Source organism: Cervus canadensis, chromosome 7 (genome assembly GCF_019320065.1).
Source record: "Cervus canadensis isolate Bull #8, Minnesota chromosome 7, ASM1932006v1, whole genome shotgun sequence".
NCBI classification, from domain to species: domain Eukaryota; kingdom Metazoa; phylum Chordata; class Mammalia; order Artiodactyla; family Cervidae; genus Cervus; species Cervus canadensis.
The window spans coordinates 28,441,140-28,459,605 of NC_057392.1; the positions used below are offsets into that span (position 1 = coordinate 28,441,140).

An 18,466-nucleotide genomic window follows, 5' to 3' on the forward strand; every position below is an offset into this window, starting at 1 on the left:
CAGAAAAACATCTACTTCAGCTTCATTGATTACGCCAAAGCCTTTGAGTGTGTGGATCACAACAAGCTGGAAAATTCTTCAAGAGATGGGAATAACAGACCACCTTACCTGCCTCCTGAGAAATCTGTATGCAGGTCAAGAAGCAACAGTTAGAACTGGACATGGAATAATGGACTGATTCCAAATTGGGAAAGGACTACGTCAAGACTGTATATTGTCACCCGGCTTATTTAACTTTTATGCAGAGTACATCATGTGAAATGCTGGGCTGGATGAAGCACAAGCTGGAGTCAAGATTGCCAGGAGAAACGTCAATAGCCTCAGATAGCAGATGACACCATCCTTATGGCAGAAAGTGAAGAAGAACTAAAGAGCCTCTTGATGAAAGTGAAAGAGGAAAGTGAAAAAGCTGGCTTAAAGCTCAACATTCAGAAAACTAAGATCATGGCATCCAGTCCCATCACTTCATGGCAAATACATGGGGAAATGATGAAAACAGTGAGAGGCTTGATTTTCTTGGGCTCCAGAATCACTGCAGATGGTGACTGCAACCATGAAATTAAAGGACACTTGCTCCTTGGAAGAAAAATTATGACCAACCTAGACAGCCTATTAAAAAGCAGAAACATTACTTTACCAACAAAAGTCCGACTCATCAAAGCTATGGTTTTTCCAGTAGTCATGTAGTGATGTGTGAGTTGGACTATAAAGAAAGCTGAGTGCCAAAGAATTGATGCTTTTGAACTGTGGTGTTGGAGAAGACTCTTGAGAGTCCCTTGGATTTCAAGGAGATCCAACCAGTCCATCCTGAAGGAAATCAGTCCTGAATATTCATTGGAAGGACTGATGCTGAAGCTGAAACTCCAATACTTTGGCCACCTGATGTGAAGAACTGACTCGTTGGAAAAGACCCTGATGCTGGGAAAGATTGAAGGCGAGAGGAGAAGGGGACAACAGAGGATGAGATGGTTGGATGGCATCACCGAAGTGATGGACATGAGTTTGAGTAGGCTTCAGGAGTTGGTGATGGACAGGGAGGCCTGGCGTTCATGGGGTTGCAAAGAGTCGGACATGACTGAGCGACTGAACTGAGCTGATTGTCCTTGTCAGGGTTTTTTTCTTTTTTGTCTGATGGTGCATTTCTAACATTTTTTTTATTGAGATATGGTTCATTGACAGTAAAAGTCAGTGGTTTTTAGTGTATTCACAAGGTTGTGAAACCATCACCACTGTCTAATAATTCTAGAACATTTTCTAGAATTTGTAAAGTTGCTCAGTCGTGTCTAACTCTTTGGGACCCCATGGACTGTATGTAGCCTGCCAATCTCCTCTCTCCATCGAATTCTCCAGGCAAGAATCCTAGAGTGGGTTGCCATTCCCTTCTCCAGGGGATCTTCCTGACCCAGGGATCGAGCCCAGGTCTCCCACCCGCACTGCAATCTGACACTTTGCTGTCTGAGCCCCCAGGGACGCCCCTGGAACATTTCCATCAGCCTGAGAAGAACATCCTTCTCCATTCGAAGTCATTCCCTACTTTCCTCTCCCCTGGCAGCTACTCAGTCAGCTTTGTGTTTCTGTGGGTTTGCCTGTCTTGGATATCTCGTGTAAATGGGACCATATGGCATGTAACTTTTGTGACTGGCTGATTTTGCTCAGTGGGATATGTTTACAGCTCCTCCATGGTCGGGCAGTCTCTCCACTCAGCCTTCGTTCTGGCCTTCCCTTGTGTGGACTGAAGCAGAGCCATCCTTTCCTGTGAGCTGAAATGTAGGCTAAAAAAAGAGTAGAACTATTAGCTGTGTCATTGTCCAAGCAGATTTTAGGAGCCGTGTAAATAAATGAATTTCAGGTTAATATTGGAAAAAATTTGTCAAGGATCTTGTACAAGGGGTATACTTTAATGTTATTTTATTTCATTATTCCTTAGCTTTTTGACTTTGTAGAGTTGATTTTCCTCTTGTGCCAGTGGATTGTGACTATTCCCTAAAGCTTCAGTTTCAGAGGGATTTTAGGTTGAGGCCTTAGGGAATTGTCATTTTATTAATTTTTTCATTTGCATAATAAAAACATTCTATAGGAGATGGTGAAGGTTGGAAAGTTAAGAAAATGCAGAACTGCTCCAAGTACCAGAATGTTTACTTTGCACATTGAATTCATTATTTAAATTAATTAGTATTCATTAGCTGTCAGTTTGAAGTGTTTTGTCTTTATGGATTAACTTACTAAAATTTTATGATAGTCTTTTAAGATGGGTGCTAGTAATTATCCTCATAGATAAACAGAGGTCCAGAGAAAGTGGGTGGCTTGCCCAAGGCCATACAGATTGTAAGTAACGCGGCTGGAATTTGAACTGAAGCAGCCTGACTTGGGATGCTGCCTGACTTAGGAACCTAAGGATCCTACCTTAGGATGCTGGCACGTGTGTTGCCTCCATTTGCCTGTCAGTCCATGAGGCGTGCATTCAGAATGCTTTATGTCTCACGGAGTGCCTTCACAGCGGTGTCCCAGCACGTCTAGGGGCAAAGTCCACGTACACGCACTTTCTTCTGCTTCATATTGTATTTGCAGAATTTTTTAGATACTAGATGTTTATTTATTCAAAGTTATATATTTAAAGATCTACCGGGCACTGTATTAAGTTCTTTGGAGGTTTCAAAGGTGAATTATATTTGAATGCTGCCTTTTAGAAAGAATGTTAAGGTATAAATCACAATACAAAGTAGAAAATGCCCAATAGAGGGAGAGTGTCCTTGGAGATCAGAGTAATGTTGTTCTGTATTTATAATTTCTTTTTCTCTTGCCTTTGCTTGCTTCATTTTACCATTCTGACTCTTAAATTTTAAATTGAGTGGTTTGACCCTTCAGTTGTTAGTCATTTTGAGGCCTGTTATTACTTGCAGAAATAACCTAGGACATATGGTTTTATTTGTTTTTAGGGAATGACAGAGGAAGAGGAAGACAAGCTTTTGGCTCTGAAAGACTTCATGATGAAATCTAACAAAGCAAAGGCCAATATAGTGGATCAGAGTCATCTCCATGATAGTAGTCAGAAAGGTGTAATTGATTTGGCAGCCTTAGGTATAACTGGAAGACAAGTTGATCTTGTTAAAACCAAACAGGAACCAGATGACAAGCGAGGTTAGTACATTTTTGTGTGTGTGTGTTAGCTTGTTATTATTAGTTATTTCATAAGTTTTTAGTAGTAAAACTAAGAAGTCACATTTCTCAGATATATAACTTTCAAATACAGTGAGTGAATGACTCCATTTATATTTAATAGCAAGAAGATTTGGGGGAGGAAAGGTGGAGAAGTGGACTTACAGTTAAGAAATTAAGCAATTTTCCAAATTCATGGATTCGCATGTGTGGAGTCAGAATTCAATCCAAAGTCTGACTCCAGAGCCTGCTTGGCTCTGTGGAAGTATATGATTGAAGGCAGAATTCTATTTTTTAATCCTTTAAGCAACAACCCAACGTCAATAGTCAATGTAAAATGAGGGTAAAGTTTCCTAGCCCGTTACTAGTGGGTAACTGCCAGTGAGTTGAATAGTCTTGCAAAGGAGAGATGCATTCACGATTTGAAAGTGAAAGTGTTAGTCGTACCATGGTGTCTGACTCTGTGATCCCATGGACTGTAGCCCACCAGGCTACTTGGAATTTTCATGATTTTAAGTCTTGAGATTTAAAACTATTGGCTCTTGTGACATTGGCATTGATTGTGTGAGGGTTTTAAGATCTCATGCATTCTTCATTTTAACCTTTTTTGGAGATATACTCACTTCCAGTGCCTTTTAAAATCCTTGTATTCATTCCAGTATCAGGCTTTCCCAGGGGCTGGGTGGTAAAGAACCCACCTGCTATGTGGGAGACACAGGTTTGATCCCTGGCTTGGGAAGATCCCCTGGAGAAGGAAATGGCAGCCCACTTAAGTGTTTTTGCCTGGAAAATCCCATGGACAGAGGAGCCTGGTGGGCTACAGTCCATGGGGTTCCAAAGAGTCAGAGACGATTTAGCAACATAACAACAACATTCTAGTATCAGATTTTGAGGGCAGTTGATGAATTACATTAAAAAAAAGAAAAGACCTCTAACTGTTAAACGTGGAATAAAGTATTTGCAGCTTAACTCTGAATGGTTACAGCTGCAGCCCCCAGCCTTTCTGGCACCTGTGACCGACAGTTTTTTCGCAGATGCAGGATGAGGTTGGTTTCCCTTCCGCTGGCTACTCAGCCATGCGCTGTGCAGCCTGGTTCCTCGCAGGCCACGCCCAGGGGTGGGCACCCCTGACTCAGAGCCATAAAATCAAAGCACTCATGCAGTTCATAAGGAAAACCACAAGCTCCCTAGAGAAAAACAGTGAAGGATTGGAACATACAAGTGATAGGATAGAAATACACATTTAAAAGGTGAACAATGAAGTGAATGCTAATAGACACGGGATGCCATTCTCTGCCTTTGTGATTAGTGAAGACTGATGACGCGTGTGTCAGCATTTTCACTAAATTCACTGTTTTTGAGCTTATAAATTGAACATATTATTAATATGATTATTATTTTTTTACTATTTGACTTACATTTTCAGTTCTGGAAATTTCTCGTAGAAACGCTGACAGACATGTGAAGGAATATGCATAAGGATGCAAATGACTTTTTATTTCTTCTTTTTTTCACCCCATGTAACTGATTCTGGATATAGAGAGGTCATATTTATCAGTGTAGTCAGTGACATTTGAAAAAGTTATATTTTTGTTGGTTCTTCAGGTAAAGTGTTTCCTTGAAATTGAGCTAGCCTTGGACAACCAGGAAGCAGTTAGGTCTAATTATTAACACTGTTGAAAGTGCCTCTGTCTATCTGCCCTAGAGATGAAATGAGAACTAGCGAGTTTAGATGTGAATATAAATAAACTGGCCCTCATGAAGAGCACATAGCGCATGAAGTCCATGCTGCCCCGCTTCCTCCGCCCCAGGCACGCAAAGAGTAATAAAAGCTGTACTTGCCGTAGGGGCTTCCTTCAGATTATTCTGATCTTTTTTCATAGCTAGAAAACATGTCAAACAAGACTCAAATGTCAATGAAGAGTGGAAAAGCATGTTTGGCTCGCTGGAACCACCGAGCATCCAGCAGGCCCTGCCTAAAGGGAGTGATCAGGAGGTGATGCCGGCTGGGAAGCCACCGCGTTCCGAGTCCTCCGCTGGGATCTGCGTCCCTTTGTCGGCTTCTCCGCAGGTACTGTCATCCTGGCAGTAGTGCGCTTTTTGTTTGGGGATCTCATTCTACTGTTTTGGGTGTTTAAAGGCTGTGTATTGTACTGGAAAAATCAATACAGTGACGTGTCTTTTAGGAAGGACATTTTTCTTTCCAGGAGAGGTTTATTTTCACAGCCAAAGGGAAATCTAGTATTGAAAGCACCGAAGAAGGTGGTCTGAAACTGTGGGGTGAAGACGTCGTTATGAACTATGGTTCTAGTCATAGGCTGCAGTGAACCTTTAAAATCTTCTTTTATTCTTCATTTAATATAGCATAGTTATATCTGTAAGATAGCAAAAGTACTTCTGGGAAGAAAAGTCCCAAGTTTGCTCTGTGTGAGAAATGTCATCATGACTTGGATATGTTTGAAGGAAGTTTTTAATTTGAGGTAACTCTTCCCTAGCCAGTTACATTTTAATTGAATCAACTGATGAATTAAAATTCTCTTTCTTTTTTTCACTTAAATTAATGAAGAGTTTTGTTTAATGTTATTGCTACACTAATAAATTTTTTAAAAATAGAGACTTGGAATTAGTGGTTAAACTTTATTTTAATTAGGTTTTCACTGAAAAATATGTCCCTGTATTTAGATGGATTTAAAAATTGGTACATTAATAAGAACAAAAGTCTGGCGTAATAAATAGACCATGGGTACATTTTAATCATCAAACATAACTTTGCTTATGACACAGATACTTATTCTTTTGGTTTTGCAGGTTCCAGAAGTGACAAATGTCCAAAATAGAAAACCGACAATACAGGTTTTAAGTAGTACAATTTTACCGTCTACGTACCAGATCCGGATCACAACGTGTAAAACTGAGCTTCAGCAGCTCATACAACAGAAGCGGGAGCAGTGCAACGCTGAGAGGATAGCCAAGCAGATGATGGAAAACGCCGAGTGGGAGAGTAAACCCCCACCGCCTGGTACGTGTGCTATTGACGGGCGGCCGTACTCTAGCCGAGTGCCAGCGCCTGGGATCCAGTGGAAGAAACTAGTACAGTTACTAGGCAAAGGAAGTGACCACAAGGCTGGCACTTTGAAAGCAGGATACCTGATGTCCTTCCCAGGTGGTCCAGTGGCTAAGACTTCATGCTTCCAGTGCAGGGGACCCAGGTTTGATCCCTGGTCGGGGGACTAGATCCTGCATACTGCAACTAAGACCTGGCGCAGCCTAAATACATACATACATACATACATACATATATATACACACATACATATATACATGCATACCTATATACATACACACATACGCGTATATACATACATACCTACATACACACATGCATATATACAGGCACACACATACATACATACACACATGGACATACATATACACACATACATATATACACACCTACAGACATATACACATACATACAGGCATATATACATGCACATACACACACATACATATGTGCATACGTATATATACATATAAGTAAGTAAGTAAAGTCGCTCAGTCGTGTCCAACTCTTTGCGACCCCATGGACTGTAGCCTACCAGGCTCCTCTGTCCATGGGGTTTTCCAGGCAAGGGTACTGGAGTGGGTTGCCATTTCCTTCTCCAGGGGATCTTCCCGACCCAGGGATCGAACCTGGGTCTCCAGTATTGGAGACAGACGCTTTACCGTCTGAGCCACCAGGGAAGCCCCGCATGTATACATATACACACATACATATATACAGACATACACGTATACACATACATACACACACACACACATACATGTATACACACATACATACATATACACACATACCTATATACAGACAGACATGCATGCATACATATATATACACACATACATACACACACATACATATGAAAACACATATACATGCATACATATGTGTGTGCACACATACATATGTATGCACACATGCATATGCACATATATACATACACATACATGTGTATACACATATATGTACATACATATGTGTATACACACATACATATGTATATATATATACACACATACATATATATATATACAAGGGAAAGCACCCAGGAGGAGCCATGAGTGAGAAGTCCCAAGTCAGTATTTGTGGACTTTGGATCTCCTTGGCTCTGGCAGTGCCTTTTAGGCCAGTAATCTACTGTTTATCTTGTCTATGGCCCATGGTCCCCATTTACAGTGCTGGGTTTTACCTGCCTGCTTAGCGTCGTGCCACTTTCTCACTAAATGTCAGGCTTCGTCGAGTAAACTCTGGCTTTCAATTTCTGAAGGGTTTAATAACTATGAATTTTCTTTAAAAATTAGGTAAAAACATTTGGAAAATAATGAGTGCTTTAAAGAGAAAACAAAATCACCTATAACCATCATTCAGCAATCATCAACATTAATATTTTTGGGAAAACACTTCTGTATTCTGAGAAAATGTAAAGCAACTTGAGACATATTTCAGATGGGAATTGTGACTGAACTGTGTTAACAGACATGCCCAGTGTTATGTGGTGGAGCTCGTCTCTGATACTGGATTGGCAGATTTTTAAAAACATTTTTAATGAGTTTCTATATAGATTTTAATAATAAATATGTAACTTGAAAACTGAGAAGAAATATACGCTTATGGGTCAGTCAGTTCAGTTGCTCAGTCGTGTCCGACTCTTTGCGATCCCATGGACTGCAGCACACCAGGCCTCCCTGTCCATCACCAATTCCTGGAGTTTACTCAAACTCACGTCCATTGAGTTGGTGACGCCATCCAACCATCTCATCTTCTGTCATCCCCTTCTCCTCCCGCCCTCAATCTTTGCTAGCATCAGGGTCTTTTCAAATGAGTCAGTTACTCGCATCAGGTGGCCACAGTATTGGGTAGAGGTTGAAAAACCACATGAGTTCCCACAGGCTTCCATTGTGAATGTAGGAAAAATGCCAGTGGAGAGCCATGACTGAAAGATTTCAGAAATATTACTAAATGGTATCTTTAGTCACATAAATTTTTTTTGTTTAAAGAAAATAAACACCCTGGAATGTTTAAGTTGTTTCTATAATACAGTTCAATATGATTTATCAGCCCTGCTTTAAAGACAAAAAATGTTGATCACACACTGTCTATTTTATTATAGAATCTGTCTTTACAAGTGGCATTTTATACTTAAGTGAAGCTATATGTTTTATTCAGTAATCCCAGAAAAGGTGTCAGATTTTATGGTTCACGAAATGTACAATGACTATTGGACTTTCACTTTTTTCTTTCCACACTTGAGTGGTTTTGTGAAGTTGATTTTCTCTTGGGGGAAATGTTCAACCTAGCCTGCTCTATTACCTAGACTTCACGGCAGAGTGTTTTTGAGTATTCTCAAATCCAGCATATCCTCCTTGGAAATCACATTCAGCTGTTCTTTCCACACATGTGACCTAGAGATGCAAGGGGAATGGTATTTTTCTGTTGAATGTTCCAGGTTTGGCAATGGGCTTGGTTTCAAGTTTGTTTCTTGGTAAAAGAAATAAGTTGATTTTAAGGTGACATTGTTACTTAGCAGGCATAGATCCTTCAGCATAGCTTTTTAAGAGAATAATTTATTTTTAATTGGAGGATAATTGCTTTACATTACTGTATTGACTTCTGGGTGCAAAAAGACATGCCACTGAAAGATTGAACTCCCCAGGTTGGTAGGTGCCCAGTATGCTATGGGAGAAGAGTGGAGAAATAATTCCAGAAGGAATTAAGAGGATAAGCCAATGCAGAAACAGCTCGCAGTTGTGGATGTGACTGGCGCTGTAAAGAACAACATTGCAGAGGAACCTGGAATGTTAGGTCCATGAGTCAGGGTAAATTGGAAGTGGTCAAACAGGTGATGACAAGAGTGAACATCAACATTCTAGGAATCAGCAAACTAAGATGGACCGGAATGGGTGAATTTAACTCAGATGACCATTATATCTACTACTGTGGGCAAGAACCCCTTAGATGATGAAATGGAGTAGCCCTCAGAGTCAATATGCTACTGGAGATCATTGGAGAAATAACTCCAGAAAGAATGAAGGGATGGAGCCAAAGCAAAAACAATACCCAGTTGTGGATGTGACTGGTGATGGAAGCAAGGTTGTAAAGAGCAATATTGCATAGGAACCTGGAATGTTAGGTCCATGAATCAAGGCAAATTGGAAGTGGTCAAACAGGAGATGGCAAGAGTGAACATCAACATTCTAGGAATCAGTGAACTAAGATGGACTGGAATGGGTGAATTTAACTCAGATGACCATTATATCTACTACTGTGGGCAGGAATTGCTTAGAAGAAATGGAGTAGCCATCATGGTCACAAAAAGAGTCCAAAATGCAGAACTTGGATCCAGTCTCAAAAATGACAGAATGATCTCTGTTCATTTCCAAGGCACACCATTCAATATCACGGTAATTCAAGCCTATGCCCCAACCAGTAATGCTGGAGAAGCTGAAGTTGAATGGTTCTATGTAGACTTATAAGACCTTCATTCATTATAGGGAACTGGAATGCAAAAGTAGGAAGTCAAGAAACACCTGGAATAACAGGCAAATTTGGCCTGGGAGTACAGAATGAAGCAGGGCAAAGGCTAATAGAGTTTTGCCAAGAGAACACACTGATCATAGTAAACACCCTCTCCCAACAACACAAGAGAAGACTACACATGGACATCACCAGATGGCCAACACCAAAATCAGATTGATTATATTCTTTGCAGCTAAAGATGGAGAAGCTCTATACAGTCAGCAAAAACAAGACCGGGAGCTGACTGTGGCTCACATCATGAACTCCTTATTGCCAAATTCAGACTTAAATTGAAGAAAGTAGGGAAAACCACTAGACCATTCAGGTATGACCTAAATCAAATCCCTTATGATTATACACTGGAAGTGAGAAATAGATTTAAGGGACTAGATCTGATAGACAAAGTGCCTGATAAACTATGGACGGAGGTTCATAGCATTGTACAGGAGACAGGAATCAAGACCATCTCCAAGCAAAAGAAATGCAAAAAGGCAAAATGGCTGTCTGAGGGAGGCCTTACTGTGAAAAGAAGAGAAGCGAAAAGGAAAGATCTTCCCATCTGAATGCAGAGTTCCGAAGAATAGCAAGGAGAGATAAGAAAGTCTTCCTCAGCGATCAATGCAAAGACATAGAGGAAAAAATAGAATGGGAGAGACTAGAGATCTCCTCAAGAAAAGTAGAGGTACCAAGGGAACATTTCAGGCAAAGGTGGGCTCAATAAAGGACAGAAATGGTATGAACCTAACAGAAGCAGAAGATATTAAGAAGAGGTAGCAAGAATACACAGAAGAACTGTACAAGAAATAATCACAATGGTGGGATCACTCACCTAGAGCCAGACATCCTGGAATGTGAAGTCAAGTGGGCCTTAGGAAGCATCACTACAAACAAAGCTAGTGGAGGTGATGGAATTCCAGTTGAGCTCTTTCAAATCCTGAAAGATGATGCTGTGAAAGTGCTGCACTCAACATGCCAGCAAATTTGGAAAACTCAGCAGTGGCCACAGGACTGGAAAAGGTCAGTTTTCATTCATTCCAATCCCTAAGAAAGACAATGCCAAAGAATGCTCAAACTGCTGCACAATTGCACTCATCTCACACGCTAGTAAAGTAGTGCTCAAAATTCTCCAAGCCAGACTTCAGCAATACGTGAACTGATATTCACGTATTCAATATTCAATACTTGAACCAGATATTCAAGCTGGTTTAGAAAAGGCAGAGGAACCAAAGATCAAATTGCCAACATCCGTTGGATCATCGAAAAAGCAAGAGTTCCAGAAAAACATCTATTTCTGCTTTATTGACTATGCCAAAACCTTCAACTGTGTGGATTGCAATAAACTGGAAAATTCTGAAAGAGTTGGGAATACCAGATCTCCTGACCTGCTTCTTGAGAAACTGTATGCAGGTCAAGAAGCAACAGTTAGAACTGGACATGGAACAACAGACTGGTTCCAAATAGGAAAAGGAGTACGTCAAAGCTGTATATTACCACCTTGCTTATTTAACTTATATGCAGAGTACATCATGAGAAACGCTGGACTGGAGGAAGCACAAGCTGGAATCAAGATTGCCAGGAGAAATATCAGTAAACCTCAGGTATGCAGATGACACTACCCTTATGGCAGAAAGTGAAGAAGAACTAAAGATCCTCTTGATAAAAGTGAAAGAGGAGAGTGAAAAAGTTGGCTTAAAGCTCAACATTCGGAAAACTAAGATCATGGCATCCAGTCCCATCACTTCATGACAAATACATGGGGAAACTGTGGAAACAGTGACATACTTTATTTTCTCGGGCTCCAGAATCACTGCAGATGGTGACTGTGGCCATGAAATTTAAAAACGCTTGCTCCTTGGAAAAATAGCTATGCCAAACGTAGATAGCATATTAAAAAGTAGGGACATTACTTTGCCAACAGAGGTCCATCTAGTTAAAGCTATGGTTTTTCCAGTAGTCATGCATGGATGTGAGAGTTGACCATAATGAAGGCTGAACGCTGAAGAATTGATGCTTTTGAACTGTGGTGTTGGAGAAGACTCTTGAGAGTCCCTTGGACTGCAAGGAGATCCAACCAGTCCATCCTAAAGGAGATCAGTCCTGGGTGTTCATTGGAGGAACTGATGCTGATACTAAAGCTGAAGCTGCTATACTTTGGCTACCTGATGGGAAGAGCCGACTCATTAGAAAAGACCTTGATGCTAGGAAAGATTGAAGGCAGGAAGAGAAGGGATAAGAGAGAATGAGATGTTTGGATGCGTCTCTGACTCAATGTACATGAGTTTTTGCAAGCTCTAGGAGTTGGTGATGGTCAGGAAGCCTGGCATGCTGCAGTCCATGGGGTCACAAAAGAGTTGGACACGACTGAGCAACTGAACATCATATGTATGTCCCCTCCCTTCTGAACCTCCCTCCCACCTTCCACCCCATCCCACCCTCTAGGTTTTATTTTAAAATTGATTAATATTAAATATTATGCCACATATAAAGACAGATGCTGGATATTGTGAATGATACAGGATGGATAAAACATAGTCTCTGGCCTCAGGGACTTTGTTATTTATTAGAGGACATTAATTATTCATGAAAAGACTATACATGAACAAAGTGTATAGATGTCATAACGTACTAGAAAATCCTTGGATGTTCTGAGCCTAATTTATAATCCTGTTTATACCAGTCTGTTGATGTTATAGGATAAATGATTGCAGCTAGAGAAGAAATCCACATTTGGGTTTTACTGTGGGCCTGGGGCAGTGTTAGACTCTTTATATATCATTTACCCACACAGTCATTGTGTAGGTTGAGTAATTTACCCCAATTTTATGTTTGAGGAAATTGAAACCACAGAATTTAAATAAGTACCCCAAGGTCACACTGTGGTGTGATAGGTCTGGGTCTTTGAGGCTTTTGGAGTGGGCTGTCTCCCTAGTGCCCTGTTTCTCTACATCAAGGTAGTCATTACCTCTTGCTGTTGAGCAAGTAGTCGGGGTTTTTCCTGGTAGCAGGTGAATGGTGTGCCCTCTCAGATGCTGGAGAAGGCCATAGGGCAGTCTTTCTAAGGCTGTTTGAAAGGATGTCTTCTTCCAGAGGCAACAGTATCTGATGTGGTCCAGTAGGCCACTCTGTATTGACTAGCTGTTGGGACCCTTTGTTCAGTTCTTGTGAACTGTTCTGTTGGCTGTTGATGCTTGTAGTTGGGCATAAAGGGAAGATTGCATTTGTAAACTGAAACTTAGGACACACTCTTGGTTTTCCTTAGGGTGGCGACCTAAGGGGCTACTCGTGGCACATCTTCACGAGCACAAGTCTGCTGTGAATCGGATCAGAGTCTCTGACGAGCATTCACTGTTTGCCACGTGTTCCAACGATGGCACAGTGAAAGTCTGGAACAGTCAGAAGATGGAGGGGAAGACCACCACCACCAGGTAGGCTGCACATGGGTGGGGAGCCCACCCACCCACCCAGTCAGCGTGTTTACCGAGCGCTCATGCTGTGACAGGTGCTGCTTTAGGTTCCAGGGATACAGTGGTGATAAACAGACACAAGTACATGTTCTGGGAAGCTTTACATCATGGGCGGTGACAGATAATAAACAGGGTGTAAGTAAGTAAAACAGGTCGTGTTTGGGGATGGTAAGATAAGTTATGGAAAAAGTGATAGCAAAAAAAGGGATAGAGAATGAGTAGGTGGGGTAGACTAGAGTTTAAAGAAATTGGCTAGAGACTTCTTCACGGAGAAGGTATCATTTAAGGAGGCCCCTGACAAAGATGAGAGAAAATGCCACGTGGACGTCCTGGGAAAACGCCTTCTCGGCAGAGGAAACGTGGGCCTCAGAGGTTATGAGGCAGAGGAACGTTTGGCATGTTTGGGGAAGAGCAGGAAGGTCTATGTGAGGGGGAAGGAGGTCAGGCGGCCCGAGTTCACAGGGCCTTGCAGGCTGTGGTGAGGGGCGCAGACTCTGAGTGAGGTGGGGGCCTTCGGACGGTTCCGCGTGGTGGAGACATGATCTCAGTCAAACTTCAGCAGAATTACTCTGGCTCTTGCGTTGAGAATAGACTGAGGAGGTGCAGGGTAGAAAGATGAGGAGACTTCTTCTGTAACTGAGTGAGATGGGGGACGCAGTGGGAAATGATCACGTTCTGGATCTGTCTCGATGCTGGAGTCAACAGGATTTGCTTGAAGGGGTTACATGGAGTGTGAGCAACAGAGAAAATAGGAAAGGATTAGAGTGCCCAGTCAAGAGAGACGTAATTATTACTTGAGATCTTGAAGACTCTTCAAATATGCATGACGAAGTTATGATAAGTGGGGGGAGTATTTTAGATTTGTACAACTTTATAGTTGTGTCCCCACTTGATATTCATATTTGTTGTGTGCCTAATTTGGTCTGGATCTGAAAAGAAAGCTATTAGAAATCAAAATTGAATCTTCATACGTGAAAAGATGTGGGGAATCTTTGGTGCTTTTCTCGTTTTCAGTTCATTGACTGTGCTGCTTTTCAGTCACTTAAGTCGTGTCCAATCCTTTGTGACCCCGTGGGCTGCAGCACACAGGCTCTTCTGTCCCCACTGTCTCCTGGAGTTTGCTCGGTTTATGACCATTGAGTCACTGATGTCTAATCCACATTTGACCAGTAACTGGTCAAATTGGTCAAATTGACCGTTTGACCAGTAACCACAATGGTCAACAAAATATCTTTGATAAACTAAAATAGTTCATAAATTTACTCCTTACCCACCTGATAGGATTTTGTTCTGTTAATTTTTTTTAAAGTGCTCTAATTTTTGCAGCACGCTTAGTTATTTGTCAATATTTAAATGAAATTTTCAAACCTTGAGAGAGGTTTTCCAGTGAACACACATATGCTTGCTGCAAGACTCTAAATAGTTAATAATTTTACTTTATTTGTTGTGTCATATAATTATCCATCTTCCTATCAATTCATCTTTTAAAAATGTATTTCAAAGTGAGTTGCAGATATCAGGACATTTCTCCTAAAAATTTCAGCGTGTGTATTGCTGACATTTATTTATAGTTCTCCTTTTGTTCCTGGGCATAAAATTTGTATGCTGTGAAGCACACATATCTTAACCATTCCATAAGATCCAACAAATACACATACTTGTGCAACTTAAAAACCACTCTCAAGAAACGGAACACAGCTACAATGTTCCCTCATGTTCCTTTGCATAAAATGCCTGCCTCCTCCCTGCCTACAGGCATTCCTTTGATTTTCCCTACCATTATTAGCATTTTGATTAATGTTTTAAAAACCTCCTCTGATAACTGTTTTCCAAATGGTTCTTTGTTATTATCATCATTAGTTGTATTCATTATTGCTTTTATTAGGAGGGTAAGTTTAATTGATTTGCATAAACCTCTCAAGTAAAAACTTGGAATCATCCGTTAACTTTGCGAAAACCTCTCTTGTTGATTCCAGATGATTTTTGTCACAGAGCCATGCCTCCTGTGTCCCAGTATCATATTTTAGGCAGTGGTAAACCAGAAAATGTGGCAGTTGAGCTGACAGTAACTGTAGTCTTTGGAACGAACGTTTGTATGAGGTTTAGGAGAATGGGTGGCCTCTGGACACAGCTGTTCTCTTGTCTGTAAGAGCAGACTATAGGCCTTAGCTTGGAGGTGCTTCATTCCAGGTTCAGGGAGAGAAAGAGGGCGAGGGAATAAGTGTGGCCCTCATTGTACGCCTTTGTGAACTGATGAGGGAGAAGGAGGCCTTCGGAGCAGTGCAGTGTTTTCTTGGGCAGTCTCACTAGTCCATTCTGACTGCCGAGGCTTTCCCCCATGCGGTATGTTGGCTAACCGCCCTGTTGCACCTCTGACTTTTCCTTGAATTGGATCGGTGATTTAGGCCATCTGGATCTTGGCTCTGCTGTTTGCTTCTTTCCTATTTGAGTTAAACTTTTAGTTTTTCCCTTGGGGACTAATTCTTGAAAAATTGCTGGTTTTTTTTGCTTTTTTAACTTTTACATAGATTTTTAAAGTTTAATCCTCTGTAGTATTCTAAGCTGTATTTTCCATAATGCTTTTTGTGCTCCCCCATTTTTGGCTCATTTAGCTTCTTGATTTTAGGAAACCTTGATATATTTGGTACTTGCCAAATTTGATGGTGAAACATCTAAGTAGAGTTTTATTCCAATGAAGAGTTGTGCAAGAAAGTTATCAGTGTTAGGATTACATAGTTTAGAGTCTGAGATAGTATTAGAAGTTGAAGTTTCTGAGTTATATGGCTACCCTGAAGTAAAGGGTTAACCTGAGGCCTGAACTTTACAAAATTGAATTTTGGGGATAAAAAGAGAGCAGTCAGAAAAGAAGAGAGAAGAAACCGTTTAAGTTATGTCATACTGCAACAGAAGGGAGGGTTTAAGAAAGAGATTTATCAGCAGCTCTCAAATGCAGTAAAAGTGCCAAGTGGCATGAAAGCCTGGTAAAACAATTGGATGTTCTCACATAGTGACCTTTGGTGAGTATGGTTAATGCATCCATCACCCCTGGAAGGCTTTTGGACATTATATATCACAAGCCTTTATGATGTACATATTCTAAGGAGAAAAAAGAATAAATTCAAATATTTAGTTTTGAGGCTGTTCAGATTGGCTTTTTTTTTTTCTAACATTTTTATTTATTTTTAATCAAAGGATAAGTGCTTTACAGTGTTGTTTTGCTTTTTGCCAAACATCATGAATCAGCCGTGGTACATATACAGCTCCCTCTTGAATCTCGCTCCCACCTCTCACCCCATCCCATTCCTGTAGATTGTCACAGAGCCCCAGTGTGAGTTCCCTGAGTCATACCTCAAACTCCGGCTGGCTCTCTGTTTACACATGGTCGTGCATATGTTTCCATGCCACTCTCTCCATTCGTCCCACCCAGTCCTTCCCCTGCCGTGTCCACCCGTCTCTTCTCTGATCTGCGTCTCTACTGCTGCCGTGCAGACAGGTTCGTCAGTACCATCTTTCCAGATTCCATATATATGTGATAGTATATGATACTTGTTTTTCTTTCTGAATTACTTCCCTCGGTATAATAGGCTCTGCGTTCATCCACCTCATTAGAACTGACTCAGATGCATTCCTTTTTATGGTTGAGTGACATTCCATTGTGTATGCATATACCAAAGCTAGCTTTATCCGTTCATCTGTTGGTGGTCATCTAGGTTGCGTCCATGGCCTAGCTGTTGTATTTAGTGCTGCAGTGAACATTGGGGTACATGTGTCTTTTTCAGTTATGGGTTTCTCAGGGCATGTGCCCAGTAGTTGGATTGTCGACTCATATGGTAGTTTTATTCCTGGTATTTTAAGGAATCTCCACACTGTTCTCCATAGTGGCTGTACCCGTTCACATTCCCACCAACAAAGGAAGAGGGTCCCCTTTCCTCCATACCATTTCCATCATTTATTGTTTGTAGATTTTTTGATGACAGCCATTCTGACCTGTGTGAGGTGATATCTCATTGTAGTTTTAATTTGCATTTCTCTGATAATGAGCAGTGTTGATCATCGTTTTATGTGTTTATTAGCCATCTGTTTGTATTCTTTGGAAAAATGTCTGTTTAGGTCTTTTTCCCACTTTTTGATTAGTTGTTTTTTTTTTATAGTATTGAGTTGCATGAACGGCTTGTGTATTTTGGAAATTAATCCTTTGTTAGTTGTTTCATTTCCTTATTGTTTTCTCCCATTTTGAGGGTTATCTTTTCTGGCTTTCTTTTTAATTGTAAAAATCTGGGAGTGAACTAAAGATTCAGCAGTAGGAGTGAAAATGGATGAATAAGTGATTATTATGGAAATAAAGTGATTGCTGTAGAAATACATTTTTTTGATATGGAATATATTGATATAGTGTGTGAAAATACAGGTTTGAGAAGTCGGTTTAAGAACTCATGTAGGATTTCTGGTTTTAGAATGACAGAGTAAGGTTTTTAAAAATTTTTTCCTCCTTAAAAACAGTGAACACACTGGCTAAAGCTGTCAAAATCAGCTTTTTCAGAATTCTAGAAATTAAAGTCCTTCATCAATCTGAAAATTGTTGTTTGCAAATAACCGCTGACTCTCAGAACAGTGAGCCATGTATGTGATCCCTGATTTCATCCCCCGCTACTTCCAAGCTGTACAGTGGCTTGGAAAACTTACAGTCCCACGGCTACAGTAACCGTGACAACCAACAGCTTAGTAGCCACTGGAGGGGTCATAATGGCTTTGGAACTCCTCCAATGCCCCGTTTCCAGAGAATTATCACTATTTGACCAGCTTGCTGTAAACCTCCATGATCAGGGCCTGTCCTGTCTTTATTTGACCTGTTACTTTGTTCTTTGAGGAAAAACTCTACCCATGGAGCATTTGTTGAAATTGTTGGTGGGATTTATTTAACATTGCAGCCGCCTGAGGTGGCAGTCCCAGTTATAGCTAAGAAGAGGCTGATGAAAAACTTTAAAGCAAGTGTGCGATATCAGTGGGGGCTTTTGAAAAGTTTGGATGTATGCATGGGTATCTTTAAGACCACATGCATTTGCAGGGTTGTGTGTAAGCCCAAGAAAGAACTCAGGAGGCTGAAAGTCCTTACCTCTGGCCGACCTTGAGTCTCTGTGCGAGCAGGAGGTGAAGGATGCGGCCGAGCTATAAACTGCTGTGTTGAAGGTGTGCCCCAGCAAGCATAGAGCCTCACAGAGGCTGGACCCACATCCGCTCATGAGATATAAGGAAATGCCATTGTCGTTTA

The 18,466-nt window shown here is 41.0% G+C and overlaps 1 protein-coding gene across 4 annotated transcripts in view; it reads left to right on the forward strand.

Annotated features, from left to right (window-relative positions):
- Positions 1-18,466, forward strand: part of PIK3R4 (phosphoinositide-3-kinase regulatory subunit 4) — an 85,061-nt gene that overhangs the window by 46,200 nt on the left and 20,395 nt on the right. For all 4 annotated transcript variants that reach the window (XM_043474746.1, XM_043474745.1, XM_043474749.1 and 1 more), the window contains exons 10-13: positions 2,937-3,138; positions 5,040-5,227; positions 5,965-6,175; positions 12,993-13,158. In XM_043474746.1, the coding sequence (XP_043330681.1) occupies positions 2,937-3,138; positions 5,040-5,227; positions 5,965-6,175; positions 12,993-13,158 (767 nt within the window). The remainder of the gene's footprint in view (positions 1-2,936; positions 3,139-5,039; positions 5,228-5,964; positions 6,176-12,992; positions 13,159-18,466) is intronic.